The sequence below is a fragment of the Dromaius novaehollandiae genome, chromosome 1 (assembly GCF_036370855.1).
Source record: "Dromaius novaehollandiae isolate bDroNov1 chromosome 1, bDroNov1.hap1, whole genome shotgun sequence".
NCBI classification, from domain to species: Eukaryota; Metazoa; Chordata; class Aves; order Casuariiformes; family Dromaiidae; genus Dromaius; species Dromaius novaehollandiae.
In genome coordinates this window covers 36,136,729-36,154,719 of record NC_088098.1, presented here as the reverse complement: position 1 = coordinate 36,154,719, position 17,991 = coordinate 36,136,729, and the positions used below count along the sequence as shown (strand labels likewise).

Genomic DNA, 17,991 nt, shown 5'->3' with positions numbered 1-17,991 from the left:
CACAAATGAAGCCCTCTGAAGCTGAAACAGCATTAAGTCAAAAGGAGATTTTTCCTTGATTAAGTTTATTCATGTGTACATGGACATTATCGGTTTTAACAAGCAAAACAACTATTTGAAGGGGCATTATTTAGATGAGTCGTCTTTTACTGCATCACTTACGGGGACAATGCAGCTACATGTGGCCGTTTCCTACCTCTGACAGAGCTGAAGCTGCTGCTAAGGAAGGGGCAGCACAGGCTTAGCGCTGTGCTTTGGCCTTGTAGCTCGCCTGAAACGCGGGGATGCTGCCATGGGGTTTCCGAAGAGCTGCCTTGGCAATGACTGCCGCTGACGTTCGTCATGCAAATAGGCGCTGCTCCCAGCTGCCAGGACAGGCCGGAGGGCAGAGGCGCCAGGCAGTAAGGGCAGCATCTGACTAAAGACCTGGACGTTAGACACCAAGACACAAGAGAGGGAAAATGTCCAGCGAGATCGAACCCACAGGAAAGGCAGGTTGGAGAGGTGACGTAAGGAGCAGGGAACTGTAGGCAGGGGAAAGGGTCGCGTTCCCACAGGGCTCAGTCCAGCTCCTCTTTAGATAAACTGGTTGGAGCAAGCCCATAAAGAGAATTTATGTGGCACTAAGGAGACAAGGCTGGACAAAATCCCGAAGAATAAGTTATAACATGAAAAACAGTCAGGAAAAGGAAGTCAGCAGGAAATGAAATGCAAGCTGACAAGCAGGAAGGAAAAAAAGATCCCCGGAGCAGATCAGACTAGGATTAGTTTCACCCATTTGTAACTGCTGTCACATCACCCTTGTGCCGCTTAGCATTTTTAGCCTTCTTTTGCAAGTCTGAGCGGTGAAAGGCTTTCACTTCATCTAGAGAGCTGTGGTATTTATCAGTTATCCAGAAAAAATGTTTCTCAGCTGTAAACAGATAGAGGTTGAACCAAACTGTACAATTTGGACCAAGGATCGCCCCAAGCCCTTAAAACCTGGGGGGCTGTATTCAGGTCCAGGGTTTCAGTCAAAGCCCTTCTTCCTATGTGTTGAAGATCATGACAGTAACACTTCGGTGAAGGCAGAAAAAAATGCTTTGGGGACTCAGTGGTAATCCTTCCGATGAGCAGATTTTGCAAATCCCACTCTGTCGTTCCCACGGTCAAAAATGCAGTAAAACGCAGACATAAAGACGTCTCCTAAAATCCAGAGTGGGCCAGCGCGAGTGGTGATGTCCAGCGACTGAAAGCCGCTCATGCAGAAGGTCTGGTCATCGACGGACTCCTGCAAGGCAAAGCAGAGTTCCTCGCCGCGGCCCCTCGCGCGCTCGCTGCGGCAGCGCTGCGCTGCCGGGCCGCCCGGACGCACCTTTACCACGTAGTGCTCTGCCGTCAGCTTGTACTCGTGGTGTCCGATGGTGAAGCTGATGTGAGGCAAGCTGGACAGTCTTCTGCAGTCTACGAGAAACTGTATGCAATGCGCTGGTTGATACATGATTGGTTTGCTCTTTTTTTTTTTAAATACTGTCCTTTGAACTCAAGAATTGTGCTGCAACTGTGAATTTAGTACCAAAACCAGCATGAGGCTGACTTACGGCCCAGCACTGCCATCCCGCTTTCCAGTTCCCACACTGGGTCAAACCATGCACCAGAGACCCTGAGGAGCAGGACTGGCAAAAACCCTCACGAGCCCCGAAACGGGCTAGGCGAGGGGCACCCTGGCCCGCGCGCAGCTCGGGTGCGAGGCCAAGCTCCTGAGCGCCCCGGTGCCCGCTGCGGAGGAGATACCAGCAAGCTCTGCCGAGCAAAACCGCCCCGATGCTCGGGCTCGGGCTCGGCCCGGGGAGCCGCCTCCAGCCTGCGCAGGCAGCGCCCGGCGGCTGCGGCTCTGCCTCTCCGCTCAGCAATGTCGCATTTTTAGAAGAAGGGGCCCGTGCAGGAAGGCTGTGAGGAATACCGGATTTTGTACTTTACTCTGCCCTGGAGTGGAATTGGAAGAACAGAAGGCGGCCATTAATCTCTATAAATACTGCATCCACTTACAGTAACACAGGATCATTTCCTGGCCTCTCCGTTTATTTCATGAAACAACTGGGATGTTAAATGGCACTGTAGAAGGCTCCAAGCCCCAGAGGGATCTTTGCCATAAACCCTAATGTTTAAAGTCATTGCTAGAGAAGCTTCCCGTAAGGAAGAGCCCTCTTTTTGGTTAATAAATCTGCTTTATGAAAACCTAGTCCTAAATATTCTCTAGGCCTATCAGGTGTCGTACCGTTAGAGCAACAAAATAAACCAGGGGATACAGAAGTCGAGAGCAACAGAGCCACTAAAATGCAAACGTAGGATATGAGAAGCTAGACATAATTTCATTTACACAGTTAGTATGTCTAGGAGAAATAAATTCTTGCTGGAAAGAGGTAGAAGTTCTGGTAAAATCACTGATGGATGCACATACATAAACCAGGATACAGCTGAGCCGATATACTTAGTCTGTTTGCAGTTGGTACAAGAACAGTGAGGTGTGGTTTTGGGGTTTTTTTCTGGCAGAAACTGAGATGCTTGCTGAGTGCTATTTGTTCAGCATTGTCTAAACATATACTCCAATGACCTGTCTCGTTTGCACTAATACAGCTACATTTGTAATGCAGTTTATCAATCATCTATGTCCCTTTGAGTGTATCATTACAATACAGGCTTGATATCAAAGCATACTGTTTGAGGTGCATCTGAAAATTAGGGCGAAAGCAAAATTTCAGATTTAATTGCAAAAGAAGTCAGAAGTCTCGTGGGTCACAGAGGTGCAACTCCAGGTTTTCTTCTTACAAGAGAAGGCAGATTCAAAACTGCGCTTTCCCTCTGATCTTTGCCCAGAGCCACCTGAAAATGCCTCCTCTTAATTTTCTTCAAAATTTGCAGTTTTGCATGAGGATCAAGGCAAACGCAAAGTTAACAGCAACAGGATGCAGTAGCCTTACCTGGGCTGTGGCAATGCAGTAATGAATGGCGTGAGTCAGCCAAAGGCTGAATAACCCACGGCGAAGCAAGCTGCGCTCTCCCTCGGCACGGGCAGGGTTCGGCCATCTCAGGCTTGTTATCCCGGGAATAAGGCTCAGGAGAGACAGCGAGGGGTCTGGCCCTGGCGCCCGAGCCTCACCCAGCTGCCAGCAGGCTTTTGGGGCGGCGTGGCTGGGGTCCCCCTGGGAGCCCAGGGCGAAACCTCCCGCCCCGCGGCCAGCAGGCAAGAAGGGGCCCGTCGCGGCCATCACTGTAGGGCTGAATTTAAGATATTTTTTCCATTTTCTGACGCTGACAAGATCGGAGGAGCTGACAGCTACAGCCAGGTGCTTGGAAAGGCAACATTAACCCTCATCTACAGTAATGGAGCAAGTCCTTAAACAGATGCTCCCATCGTTTCCTTCCATGTCATGGCTGAAGAGCGCTGAAGGGGACATGGACACCTGGGAGGCGGCAGCCTGGCCCTGCGCTCAGCACTTCCCCTGAGACCTTTCCTGAGCTCTGATTTTGGTTACCCTCTCCCTTTCCCCAGCCGGTAGCTCCGTGCACCACAGCGTGTCCCTTCCACCCTGGCTGTTTGCTGGCTGTACTGCTTTTACCTCTCCCATCTGCGACGGAGTCGCCCCGATATACTCCTGCAACCGCCTGATTTGCGAAGAGGGGCCGGTAATAAGAGAAGTGCCCGAATCGACGATGGCTTCACAACCGTGGGAGCAAAATGCCACCTGGCCCTGGATCTTTATACTGCAAGTGAAAGAAAAAAAAACACCCTGCAGAAAACTGTATGTACACCGTGACAGAAACAACGCGTTCCTGCTAGCTAGAGCACCAAGTCAGGCTTTCCTGGTATTGAAAGACACATCTTTAAAAGACGTAAAAGTAATAAAAGGAGACAGCGTTAGGAAGACTTCTCCTTTATGGACCCACTTCTCTGTCTTAGGACTCCTGCAGTGCTGATCATTTGCTGCCTGCTGACAAATGTGTCCTCACCCACGAGGTCTGTGTCCCCATCCTGGTACACAGCAGGAACAGGAGCAAAGGGACCCTGGCTGCTGGGACCAGGGTTGAAAAGAAGGATTGCAGCAGCAACTGGAGCTGGATTCGCTTCTTTGGTGCCTTAACCCCTTGCCTGAAAAATCCCCCAAGAGTCAACTTGACCACTGGTGGGTCACATTGAAACACGTTAAAATGCCCTACAGAAAGGACTGCTCAGTCCTGACGCAGGAAGCCCCTCTCCAGGAGGAGCAAAGGCAAAACCCCGCACCGAGGCCTTCTGCAAACGCGTTGCAAGGCTTTTCCTTCTCCTCAGGTTTTCCAGGGAGCGGTGAATTCCGCCAGGCATTGCACGCATACGTACTTGTTAAGATGTATTTGCCAGTAGCTTTTCTCGGTGACGGGGACCCAGTGAATGGAGCCTTTGTAGCGGGAATGGTCTATGCCCCCCAGGATTAACTCACCGCCGTTCTCAGTGTCTTCTCCTCTAAAAGCCAAACACAAGTTAACAGAGACGTAAGAGCAGGCCAGCATATACCAATGAGGTTACATTTTGAAAAGCAGAAGATGAACCCTGACCCTTTCTAAATTCATATATGGATGGCTGAAATGGATTATTTTTAAGTTATAACTAAGTCCCCATTCAAAGCATCCGAACAACCCCCTGAGAAAGATCAGGGTAGGCTGCTGAGGACTAAAGACAGACATTAGGAGTGGCCTGAGGCAGCTGCTGGTCTCACCCCAGAATAAACACTAGATAAATCTGTGGAGTTACAGCTAGGTTTAGACTAGGGAACAAAAATTTCTCTTCTGAAATGTGGCCACTTGGGTGTAGCAATGCATTTCTGTTCCTCTCCACTCGCCAAAAGAAAATCACTGGCAACTCAAAACACTGCAAGTCTGAGCTGGGGGCTTTTTTTCTTTTTATGATGAGCTCTAGCAAGAACAGCTATTTGTTCCAAAAAATTCATGGTTCCCCCAACAGACTTTTTCTTTTCACTCCGTTTTTTTTCAGTGGCAAGGTGAAAAAATGAAGAAAATGGGAAGGAACCCGCGAGCCTCCAAAATCAAGTTATTTTTTACCAATTTCTGACAGAGATAGGAGTTTTAAGGAAGGGCTCCCTTTCTCTTTTTTTTTTCCTTGAATGTTTATATATAAATATATAGCCCATCCATTCTGGGCTATATAAATATAAATCTGGATTATATAAATATAAACTATATAAATATATATACTATATAAATATATATATACTATATAAAAATATATAGTATATATAACATATAGTATATATAGCATATATAGCATATATTAGATAGCTATATAAATATATAGACAATATAAGCTATATAAATATTTATATAAATATAAATTTATAATATAAACTTTATAAATCTGGACCTTTTTTTCTTTTTTAGTTCTTTGCATTAATTACATGTAATATAGCAGAGACAGACAGCTAAAACAAAACTTATTTTAAAGACATAGATTTGGTAGCATTTTCAGACACGAGACTTCAGCTGCTTTGCTTCTCCACTTATCTCTCTTTCTAGACACGCTCTGGAAAATTACTTTCCAGAGTTGAAGATTTATACAGATGCAGAGCTGTCTCTCTCTCTCTGCAATTAAAATGTATTTGCTTCTTGTTTGTCACCGCCGCTTTTAAGACCGACCTTTTCAGATAGAAGGAGAAGACGGGCTGCTCCACCAGCTGCTGGTTCATGATGCTGTCGAACACCGGCAGAGCGTTGCCCACCGCAAGGGAGGGGTAGCCCAACCCCAGCACCCCGTCAAAGTGGGCCAGGGCAAACGTTACTCCTGGCTCAAACACGGACTCGCCAAAGTCCTGCCCCTTGATGGAAATGTTACTGATCTGCTCAGCACACACACAAAAAAAAGAACAAACAAAAGCAAAGTCAGTATCAGTTAGAAGAAATTAGCTGTGTTTCAGATTCATGTCAACCCATTCAGTTTATTAAGTGTACTGGAAAGAGCCTGAAGGTCCTTGCGTGACTTGCTCACGCAGCTTGTGCCTGGCTGGCGAGAAGCTCTACACCTTCCTTCTAACGCCTTAATTCAGGGGCCACTTGTTCATCAACCCAAGCGCCATCCTTATCTCACTGCACCAACCAACCTGCTGCTGAAAAACCTGGGGGTTTCCTGCAAATCCGGGCTCTCCCATGATCGAAGAGGGGCTGCTGCAGAGTAGCAGCAAGTAATGCTTGTAACCAGGGTCTCCCCACAACAGCAGAAATAACCTCCCTCCTTGTGCAAAGCAGGGCCCAAACCAGGCAAGGCTTTGTAGGATAAAGCCAGTATCTGATCTGCTTTGAAAGCTGTTGGGCTGGGTGCGGACGCCCATTTCAGGTGGACACTCACCTGTAGCGTGTCTTTGCCAGCAATGCCCAAAAGCTGGCCCGTGCCATACTGCAAGGAAAAGGCTTCCCCTCCATGCTCGTACGAATCCGACAGAAAGGACTTGAATCTCTGGTGCACCCCTACACACAGCAAAGCAAATGACACCTGCGCATGCGGGGACGGTCCTGGGAAACTCACCCCGCTCCCCAGCGAAGCGCAGGTAAAGCAGATTTTGAGGGAACAGGAAGAGCGGCCTCCCGTGGGGTGAAAGCCGGCGTTCGGGGGGCTCCGAATCCTCCCCTCCCACCTCCTGACAATTTCAGAGGGCAACATCCGGCCTTTTTGTGGACCTGAGCAGCCCTCTTGCTCACGTGGCCTCATTAGAAAAAGGAGGAAACTCCCGTTAGGCCCGTGCCTACCTGAAGATGTAGGCTGTGGCCTTCCCAGAGGAGTGCACCGAATTACGGTGTGCCCGTGTTGGAGTCCCTGATCGCAAATATCTTACAGGGAAAACTGCAGCCATCTGGCTGCAATACATCAGTCTGGGATTTCGCATCTTCATGGTCCAGGAGGAAGATGCAGAAGACCCTGGAGCACGATGGGGCCTCGGGGTCGGGGCGCGTAGGCTGAGACGTGCAGCGACACGAGCGTCGGGCGAACCCCGACGGCAGGGGCTCCCCAGGGCACAACACCATTCCTTGCAAAGTACCTCCATGCCGGGGAGCTCCTTCAGGAAGGAGAAAGGGCCACCTTACCCCCGACATGGACAGCACAAGGGACCGTAACATTTCTTACTGCATGCTTCGCTGATGCAATAAGCTGAGGGGACCCAAAAGTTGGACGATCCCGTGTCAAACACCACCGTGAACTTCTGAGGCGGCGTGCCAACGCTCACAACCCCGTAGTACTGAGCCTGGGGGAGGGAAAACCCAGTCAGGTTAGTGCTCCCTCAGGGTAAGTTACTCCTGAGGAAAAGACACGACTTAGAGGTGTGATACAACTCATTCTCAAGCTTTTCAGTGTAATTTGATTTAAACCCAAATGAACCCTATCTCTACTGGGAAAGGAATTGTATCTGGCTCCAGGGGCTGGCAGCAGATTTCGCTCCAGCTGCATGGATAATAGTGCAGCGTTTTAAAGCATTTTAAGCACACGTTCAACGCTGTTGCCGGTGAAGTCAACAAGCCGTCTTCCACTGACTTCCAGGGGAGCAAGGTCATCGCCAAAGCAAAGCTCCCACAAAACATGCAGTCTTTTAGGTAGTTCCCTGTCAACATCTGTATGAAATCAGTGATGCAAAGCCAGCAAGATCCAGCTCTGCCAACGGCCGAGGGCACAGCCAGAGCAACAGTGCCAACAGCGTCGCAGGGGGCCGTGCTTTTTCCTTTGAATACATCATAATTAGTCGTTATTAGCAAGTTAAAACGAGTTCCGGCTTCACAAACTGTATCAGAGGCACTGAACAAAGTTTATCAAGTGGATAAAGAAACCGCTGAATATCCTTGGATATCAACAGAAGATAGAGGCCATCTGTGAACACATGAAAAGTGAAGCGTTTATCGGCAGCCGGAGTGCAAGCGTCTAAGTGCCCCTATCTGGCCAAGAAAGAGCACTTGAGCATTAAGAGACCTATTTTTAGGAAGAGGCATTTCTGGAATTCAAACGCAGATAGAAAAGTAATACCCAGTGCCAAGTCTTTTGTAGCAACGCAAATACTTGAATATGTAGCTTCAAGTGCATAGTTGTTAATTAATATATGGAGTATGGTTTCTGGCCCCAGAGTTTACGTGCTAAATGAGATAGATAGTTACTAAAACGCAAGCATGTGTGCCTTGGAACAGCATACTCAGCTACACAGCAGGGTTTTATTAGATACTGTATTAAATAAATCTCTATTGCTTAATCTCTAAAGTGGGGCAGCTCTACATAATGGCCAAAAAAATGAAACAAAACATAAACACACGGCACTGAAACCTCCACAAACCCGTTACTGCTGGTTGCTGGTACGCTGAGGAAGTGTTTTCTGTTTTATTATTTTGGTATTTATGTTCTTTTGACAAGCTTTAGAGATGGCTGCCACTTTTCAGTCTCTTTCATTCTTCTTCACACACATCTCTAGCTCATCTTCACACATTTCTTTACGGCCCTCAAGTGTCAGAAGCTCTTGCTGAATTAATTTGCTTTTCCTCTCCCTTCCCTGTTCAAATGGAGCCTCCACAGAAGTTTCTATAGCTTAGCTTTCCTTTGGATAAACACAGCAGCAGTATTGAATGAAATAGAAAACAGACCAACAAAATACACAAAATGCTAATACCAGGAAAAACAATTTACAAAAAAGGCTGACCTGCTACGCTGCTGTCTGAGATCAGCCACACTTGTATCTTTTCTTTCTCCAGTTTAAGTGGTAAACTCGCCCAGGTTAGTGTTTGACCCAAGTCTTCATCAAATGCACTTTAAACTCAAGGGATTAAAGCAGAAAAATAAAACCACTGCTTCAGTCTTTAATAACATGGATTTATGACTCCACATGATCAGATAAATGAGATTTGGGTTCTTTTAAATAACATGTAAACATCCAAGTTTCTGATAGGCAGCATATAACTAAATTAACTAATCAGATACTGCTATTAAAAGTCCAAACCTGAACCAAGATGAATGCAGACAGACCTTCCACACTTGTTTGGAGACTCAACAAACTCCAACGTAGGTTTATACAAAAATTAAACTTGTCACAGGACTGCCGCTGCTAGATTACATCAGCCTTCTAGCTATCTTGACCTCGTTCTATATATGTTTCGTTTTGCAGGCTGGTAAATGAATTGTTGTTCATGTAGTATTTATAGTGTACAGCAAAGAGCCATTCTTCTCAAGTGCTGTAACTTCACTGAGAGACCAGATTTCAGATGTGCAGGGGTGAAAATCTGTCTTCAATGGAACAAAGAGTCCCTGCGATTACGTTACCAGAAGCGTACTTACATTCATGTAATCATACAGCCTTTCTGAAGCGGTTCCTGCTGATAAGGCAACATCTGCAGGGAAGCAGTGCAGGTACCTCCGAGCAAAAACATCGGGGTGGTGGTTTCTCCGGAATTCCTCTAATTCTCCCTTTTCTTTCAGCTGGTTCTTGATAGATTTGAATCGAACGAGAGGGATTCTGAGCGAATAAAATCAATGCGTAAAATGTTAACTGGATCTCCTGTCTAGGCAACTCAAATACTTATTTTTTCTCTTTGTTTCTTTCTTTGCACCTCAGGCAGCAGCATGCCGAGGTCATTGCAGGAGGTCTGCCGAGACACAGTCCCGTGATGCCGCACATCTTTTCTTACCGTTCCAAGGCCACGGTGAACGGGATGTAAACCACAGCCAATATTATCGCTCTCATGGCTTCAAGCAGTTTCAGAGTCTGATGACACTCATTGACTCCGAAGTCTCTTTTTTATACCTCATTGGCAGCAGAGGGCTCTTAGCCAGGTCAATCAATCACCAGAGGTCAGTGCTTTGGCAGAAAACTCATTAATGTGTTCTCAGAGTAACCACTGGATTGTGTAAATATTGGTGACTAGTGAAAAGACTAAGACTCAGATGACCAGGGAACGGTCTAGACCAAAAATACATTTTACTAACAAGCATTAATATGTTTTACATAAATATAATGAATGGGGCAAGCTTGGCATCTGTTGGCGTGGGAAAGGGAAGGCAGGCCAAGGAACTGCCTGGTTCCCTCTGCGCAAGCTGCCTTTCGTGCTCCCTTTAGTGACAAGTATCCCAGAAGCGTCCAAGGCAGAGAAAGAGGACACAAGATATAGCTGCTTCGCTTCTACATGGAGACATTTTAGCAGGACCGAACAGCCAGACATTCACTGGCGTTGTGACAGGTCATCCCCTCACAGCTGAAGATTAATTCCCTATTTATGTGAAAGCTCTAGTCCAGGTATAAATGTGATTGCCACCCAAAACAATGGATCTTAGCAGCCAAAAAGCTGACAGTCTGCAGCATAAAGTAATAAATAGCCGGTGGTTTTCTGCTCTTGCACATCTGTTCAGGCCGTTTCTAATTGAAGCGTGGTCGTACACATTTCAACGAGACATTTGGAATCACTCGCCCGGATTTATTTGCTCATGAGTTTCCTGAGGTTAGCAGTTCCCACCCCTAGCTGACATTTGGGTTTGAGTCAAGTTGGCAGAAAAATATGGGTGTCAAAAAGAGACTCTGATCTGACAGAGGGCAAAAAACCCCATTAGATGCCTGTGAGGAAGCTCAGCACTGAGTATGCAATTTTTTACTTAGGAGATTTTTCTGAGTCTTTCCTCTGTAAGAGAAAGTGTGAGCAATTATATACTGCAATATAGAATACATTAAGGCTAAATTTGAATAATCAGTCATTTTTGTTGGAAAGACTGTGTTAGAATGCTGGGAAAAGAGCAATGATGATTTTTTCCATGTTCCCCTGCAATTCAACACTTGCTTAAAAATAGACTGTTTGCAACATGAGGGTGAACTGGAAATAAATAATCCACCTTCAGAAAGAGATAAAATACATGAGATTGTATAGCGAAGAACAAATTTCTAGAACATGCACGAATTTGCAGAACATGCAAAAGTAAGGAGTCATCACATGCTCTAACAGTAAAGTGCCAGTAAAGGAAAACAACAAAAATGAACACGCATATGGTATTTGTGAGAGAAGAAGAGGTCTAAACAACAGTTACAGATTTTAAATAAATGTAAATTGAATTATTTTCAGTATATAGTAAAGACACTATTCCTCCAAGCTTCTTCCCTTAGTATATCAGGTTGACTGAAAAGAGGCAAATTTAGAGCTCTCTTCATTAGTCTCTTGGATTTTGAAATGTATGTTTTGCTTTTTCAAACTTACCTCCGAAACTGTGAGGGCTAGAAAAGTTCCCAGCAAAAGCTGAGTCTGGTGCAGTAACACAGCTGCAGAGTCTTGGATCTAGGAAAGCACCAGGATCTACAGCCTAATCACTGCGTTACCTTTTGTTTCAAGAAACAATCTCTAAAATGCAGGAATAACAATGCATAATTTTTATACTGATTTACATTTTCTTGTGATTCTTTTTAGAAGTGTCTCGCTTTGAGGAGCGTTCACTGTTTCTTCTAGACTCAGAAGTTATATGCAAGATTTCAGCGAGGAACAAAGTTTTCTGTCCAGCCACCACGCTCGAGAGTGGTGCCCTTGAAAGGAGGACCAAACTGGCTCCAAAGACGAGACTTGCCAATCAAGATTTGAGCAGAGGAATAGAGGTGGTCATCTGGGGGATTTCAGAAAGACTGAAAGCTCCCCACAGACTCTGCTTGAGAAGGCTACCCAACCCCTTTGCACAAAGCAGAGCAAATGCCATGCCCTCTGCTGCGGCAATGTCACTTTGACAAGAGCAAGACAGTGGCTGTGCTGAGCGCCTTTATCTCCTGAACTTTTCCTCAAATGCCACAAATGCCTCTGGGAAGTCGTTCGGGCTCCTGTTGTAGGGCATCAGGGATAACTCCGAAGACATGGAGTGACTTTCAAAATACCGCACTGGGTCTACAGAAGGGGCTGGTTTTGCCTTACGTCCTCCATTAAGTCACTAATTCTCGGAAGGATCAAGACGGTTCATTTTATTGCAGATGTAGCCCTTTATTATCCCGCCGGCATGAGGGTTGTTTTTTCCCAAATACTGTGATCTCACAGCGTGTTCCAAACAGACTTGCATTTAGCCAACAGAGGTACAAAATGCAACAGCAAAAGGTCATTGCGACTTTTTTTGATAAGCTGGAATAATGATTAAACTACAATGCGGAGGATCCCTAAGAGATATTTATCTGAAGCGTAAAAATTTCACTTATCAGCAGGATATCTGTCTAAGGGGCATGTTTTTTCCTGGATGTACATTCTACCATTCAGCCTTTATTATTTAGACCAAACATGTTTGCTTTTTCATACCTCTAGTACGTAGCATCTTAATAGGGCAGGCAAGCTTGCCTTGAAAGGGTGCCACAGCTTCTTAGAAATGGAAACAAACACAAAAGCCTGCTGAGGCCCATAAGAACATTTTCTTAAAAATCAGAACATATTTTAAGGTAATTGCTGTGAAATGCAGAAATAACACACGTTCCCTATGGTAATCCTCTGAAAGGGTGCACTGTCTTGCAGTATTAAAAAAGTGGCTACTCTGTGATGCTGGTTCCCTGCAAACTGACTCTTCTTGCTGGCATGCTATACATACAGGATATCCTACATCTTGTAGCTAGAGTATTTTCAGTGTCACTCCTCCACAGCAAGGCTACAGACAACTAGGACGTAACTTTGTTCTCCAGGCTTGATATTTCTGTCCAGCTCCTCAGTCCAAAACCTGTTTTGTGGTGCTCAGGTCTCAGCACTCCCTGGTCTCTGTCCAGCTGCAGTGCTGGCCCCTGGCTGCCCTTCTTCTTCACGAAACGCCTCCATAGATTTCATACCAGCACTGCTGCATGGCACAGCCACTTGTCTCGCAGGGAGAAGATGAGTAAACATCCTATAGCCAATACTCGATTTTTAGTTAAGAGCTTCTTTACATTTAAAAGCAAGGGATAGTAGTAGAGCTCTGTGTTGTCAGATTTGGCCAGAGATCATGAGGCCACCTTAACTGTTTAATACTGCCTTTTTCTCAGTCTTCTGTTTGTTCTGCCTTTTATTTTTCCAAGAATACATGGCTCTTCGCAATCACGTGTTTTGAGTATGCGGTGCCTAACTCCCAGAAATCAGCTGCAGGGTGTTTGAAGAAAATATCCTTCCTGACCTATGGAAGTGTGGAAAATGACAGCATCGAGCTGTAGATATGAAAGGAGATAGCCCTAGCTGGAAAGACTGTTTCACTGTTAAACGCTCTGCCAACTTTGAAATCTAGAGATCTTGGGAGAGCAAAGGCGGAGACATAGGTGGGACGAGCCACAAGAAAACTGGAAAGCAGCAGAAGCTCCAGAGGTCAAAGCCCCCAAAGATGTCTACACACTGGCAGCATCTCCTAGAAAAGAGGTGTTCATGCCCCAAGCAGCGTGGGTCTGGCAGAAAGGAACAGGGGAGCAGTCTCCATGGCACAGTTGCATTTAAATAGTCACAACTAAAAGTGCAAATCTGGATGTAATTAAATCCAGGGCAGCTTCTTGCCAGGTAAGTATGGAGGTGGGAATTGCAGCAGTACAGTCAGGAGAAGGCAGGAGAACAGCCTTGGCAGGTTACGCTGGTGAACGTGTTAAATGGGGATTCAGATGAGAAGCAAAACATAATCTAATGAAAAAGGCCCTGCACAGTTAAGAGTGCCAGATGCTATAGTAAACACAGTTAAATTAGGAACATAAATACTAGAGCAGCTAAAGATAGCAGTTTGCCAAGTATTTGTGTTAAAGGTTTAAGATATGTGCTGGGTGGCAAGTTACATTATTAAATTATGTATTTGGCACCTTGCAAAGTAAATCCGTAGAAGTGCCTCTCGTCTGGAAAGTTAGTCAAGTCTTGACAGATATTTTAAACAACAATTAGATTACATCTGACATTTCCGCTGAAAGCTTAATTAAAGCTAAACATTTAAGTTTAAAAATGCAGTCTTTGGTGGTGTTTACCTTCTCTAGCCAATCCCCACAGGCAGTTCCAGCTGCACAGCCTGCATAACCATAGCAAAAGGTGAGGGGTGGGGGCATCTGAGAGACTACGTGGGGCAAAATTTGAGAACATCTCTAGCATGCAGGAAGAGGGATGGTTTTCTGGGTGAGCAGAGGGGGAGGAAGGGGAGGGAGTGGGACTGCGTGTGAGCAAGAGAGGGAGACCTGTACTCTAACTCATGATATCCGTAATCCCCATCACCAAACACTCATTCGGTTATCAGAAACATTTCAGAGCCCTTGAGATTAATGGCTGGTGCCATGTAAACAGAGCTTTATATTGGGAGGAAGGAGGCACCAGCAGACCAGTGCACAACCGGAGACAACCAGGGAGGGTCCCTGTCCCTCGCAGTCCCGGGGATTTCTGAACAAAGAAACTTCCAGGATGGGCAACACTCTGAAGGCGATTGTTGCTTTTGTGCCTTCCAACGAGTGCCAGAAGTACCTCCTGGAAGACCTAGAGGAGATGCCAGTCGATAAAATGGTGGATCTGAGCGGCAGGCAGCTGAGAAGGCTGCCTCTGCACATTTGCTCTTTTAGGGAACTGGTCAAGCTATACCTGAGTGACAACAACCTGAACCATCTCCCCCCCGAGCTGGAGCAGTTGCAAAACCTACAGATCCTGGCGCTGGACTTCAACAACTTCAAAGCGCTGCCCCTGGTCGTGTGCACGCTGAAGCAGCTCTGCATCCTCTACTTGGGCAACAACAGGCTCTGCAACCTGCCCCTCGAGCTCCGGCTCTTGCAGAACCTCAAGACCCTCTGGATCGAGTCCAACTGCCTGCAGTACCTGCCTGAGGTGGTGTGTGAGCTCAGCCTCCTCAAGACTCTGCACGCCGGCTCCAATGCGCTGCGCGCGCTCCCCAGCCAGCTGCGGTGCCTGCAGGAGCTGCGCACCATCTGGCTCTCAGGCAACCTGCTGTCCGAGTTCCCCCCCGTGCTCCTGCACATGCCTTTTCTGGAGGTGATCGACGTGGACCGCAACGCCATCCGGTACTTCCCTAGCCTGGCTCACCTCCCCGGCCTGAAGCTGGTGATCTACGACCACAACCCCTGCCGGAACGCACCCAAAGTGGCCAAAGGGGTGCGCAGGGTGGGCAGATGGTCAGAAGAGAGTCCTGAGCCTCGCAAGCGGTCCGGGGCGCTGGTAGACATCGCACCCGAGGATATGCCACTGCCGCCTCCCACCGACAAGCCTGAGCTGGAGGCAGAGCCTTGCTGAACCTGTGGACAAAGGGGCAATGCACCCACACTGCTGCCCAAACTACTGCTCCCTCGCTTGCTTGTATCTAGAGAACAACATGCCACCTGGCTAGTCTTCAGGGTAGGTGCAATGGTTTAGAGCTAGGTAACGGCAAAACTCTTTTTTACAGACACTCTTACGGCGCAGCACCCAGCACTCTTTCTCTAGAGCCAAGACTCGCTCCTGTTGCCCCCTCCTGCCATGTGGGGACCACTAAGAGCTTGCAGTAGAGATGAAGACCCCATTTCGACATTTCCAGTGTTTTGGGTGGACTGTACATACCACAGCCAGACTTGCTTTCTTCACCAAAAGTAGCCCATGGGCTTGCTCTTCCTCCCCCACCTTGCCGAGGTGCCCGAGCCCAGCTGGAAGCCACTGTTGAAGGTGATTAGGAAGCGCAGAACACACTGCTGAGGCACAGCTTTAACCCACAGCATATGTCTCAAGTGACTCCAGTTGGAAAAGCAGCAGCAGAAATAACTGTGCAAAGGTTTCCCTTCCTACCGTGCAGGAAGCGCTTGCAGAGCCCTGGCTGTACTTTCCAGGGAACAGCACATACCAGCAAGCTCTCTTACAGCTGCTATCTTCTTTCCAGAAAACGTGTGACTGCTGTTGCTTCCTTATCGCCAAGTAGTATTTAAAATGATTATGAGGAAACCTAGAGGCTTTTTTACTAGTATTTATATAACCACTAACATTGCCTGTAAAGACAGCTACACAGGCCAAACTTTCATACAGTAGCAAAGAAGAAAATCAAAAGCTGACTAAAATGGAAAAACTGCAAGAGCTGCGAAGTAAACTTGCGTGAGTAACACTTAAGACTGGGAGTCTGCTCTTACAAACTTGCACAGAAGACAAAGCCCAGCCAATCTTTACTTCATTGACTTCAGCAGGGTATTTCTCTAGCTTACAAAACCGAGACATGTTTAGATTTCCTTGGAAATGCAAAGGGCATGTTTATACCCCCTTTTTTTTCTTTTAAAGGTGTGTTTGAATAATACAGAATAGTAATCTGGCTCAAAATGACTTGACATTTTTTAGGTTTTCATTCCATAGCACTGAACATTCAACTTAGTAAAAGCCAGCTTTTTTTAAAAGGGTAGGGAGCCCTGAGCAGAGCAGAACAGCCACTTTTCTCTTTCCCTCATTTGGCAGGGGGAACTTTCTTACCACCACAGCATGCAAAAATGACAGCTGACTTCCCGCAAAAGCTTTGATTCAGTGCCTGTTTGTGACTGCTTAATGTCATTTACATTCTTCGAAAAATTATCTTGAAATACAGACTCTGTTAGCACTTGCTGTCTTGTTAAGTGAAGTCTGAATTTGGATCTGGCTGGCACCCATGTAATGTACTTACTATTCATTAAATTAAATAAATTGCACTAGTCTTGCTGAGTTTAACTATCTTTCTTCGGAATTTACCAATTTACCTCTTTTCAGATTCTTTACCTAACCCTGCTCCAAACTATTATTTTCAACAAAGGAAAATTATTCAACAGGGTAAGAGTTTTGCTTTGGGTGTTTTTTTTTTTTTTTTTTTAAATATCAAAATTCAATGTTTCATTTCCTAAAGAACAGACTTTGTACTCTTACTTATCTTGGAGGTGAGGAAAGAAATGTGCTTTCACATGCTTTATAACAGTTATTATTTAATGCAGTACTCTCAGAGAGAGTATTGTTACTTTTGGTAGTTTGAAAAGAGCCTATTTTGAGAGTTCAGAAGAGTATTTCATAAGCTGATTTTCTTCATTTCAGGAAGCCTAAGGGAAAAAACGTTTACACAGATACTTTCTTGATTTGAAATTAATCTTCCTGCTTTTGCAGCCTTCTCGCTGTTCGCCAAGGCGCTGCTTTACACTTGGAACAGCCAGATGGGTCACATTGCCCAGCTGGCCCCTCTCTATGTGCTACCATACGGACAGGGGCACCTCTGCCTGTTGCTGCTTACAACTATCATTGAGAATCTACACGAAAACTGCAGCAGAAATCGTGGGCCTCCTGATGATCCGAGCATAAAGAAATTAGTGCAGTTAAAAGACATGTTGCCTTTGCAGCAGCTACTGGAATGAGAATATAAAGACAGGTCACAACAGACATGGAAAACCATCAACACCAGAATACGTTTGATGAGACAGAGACAAAAAACCAAGAGGGATATGGGATGTAGTGCAGTCTAGCACAATTTCCACTAAATGCCCTTCTATCATAATAATAGATATTTGTAAAGACAGCTAGTCCGAGTCCAATATCTAGTAGACTGCACTGAAAACAAACACATGGACTTCTTAGTTCAATCCAGGACACTAGTTTTCCCCAAGCTGTATCCTCCTCTCAAAACTGCCCAGCAGAACTCCTGTCTCCTTAAACATACCAGTTCAAGATGAGGAAAGCTTTAAAATCACTTCAGTTGTAGTTCTGTACATTGACTAATGTCCATCTTCAGCTTTTTGTCTTCCTTTCATCATTAAGAAAGGAGTAATACTTTAGTATCACTACATAAGGATAACGTATAACTTACTGTAGAGCCTATTTCTAGGATCCCAGCTCAAAACCCATACAGAGAGGACTGGAACAAGTTGCATATGCAAAATGAACCAAGTTAACAGAAAACAGGCAACTACAAAAGCACGCACTTAAACTTGAGAAGGCATCACTTGCGCTGACTTGCCTCATCACAGTTTGAAATATCTCAAGACTGAGGATACGCACTGTCACTTCTCTAATGAAATTACACTTCTACACAAAGACAAATACGAC

At 45.9% G+C, this 17,991-nt stretch overlaps 2 protein-coding genes across 2 annotated transcripts; one reads left to right on the top strand and one right to left on the bottom strand.

The window, feature by feature from the left end:
* Positions 1-924: 924 nt before the first annotated feature.
* Positions 925-9,734, bottom strand: LOC112983336 (cathepsin E-like). The gene is made up of 9 exons (XM_026100388.1): positions 9,679-9,734; positions 9,329-9,506; positions 7,148-7,265; positions 6,374-6,492; positions 5,668-5,867; positions 4,358-4,480; positions 3,600-3,744; positions 1,355-1,453; positions 925-1,270 (listed from the first exon to the last, which is right to left on the bottom strand). Exons 1-9 carry the CDS (start codon positions 9,732-9,734, stop codon positions 1,091-1,093), a joined length of 1,218 nt encoding a protein of 405 aa, XP_025956173.1. The 3' UTR covers positions 925-1,090.
* A 4,642-nt stretch (positions 9,735-14,376) lies between these two features.
* On the top strand, positions 14,377-15,256 carry LRRC10 (leucine rich repeat containing 10). Its single transcript, XM_026100430.2, has one exon. The coding sequence runs from the start codon at positions 14,377-14,379 to the stop codon at positions 15,211-15,213; it is 837 nt and encodes a 278-aa protein (XP_025956215.2). The 3' UTR covers positions 15,214-15,256.
* Positions 15,257-17,991: the final 2,735 nt, after the last annotated feature.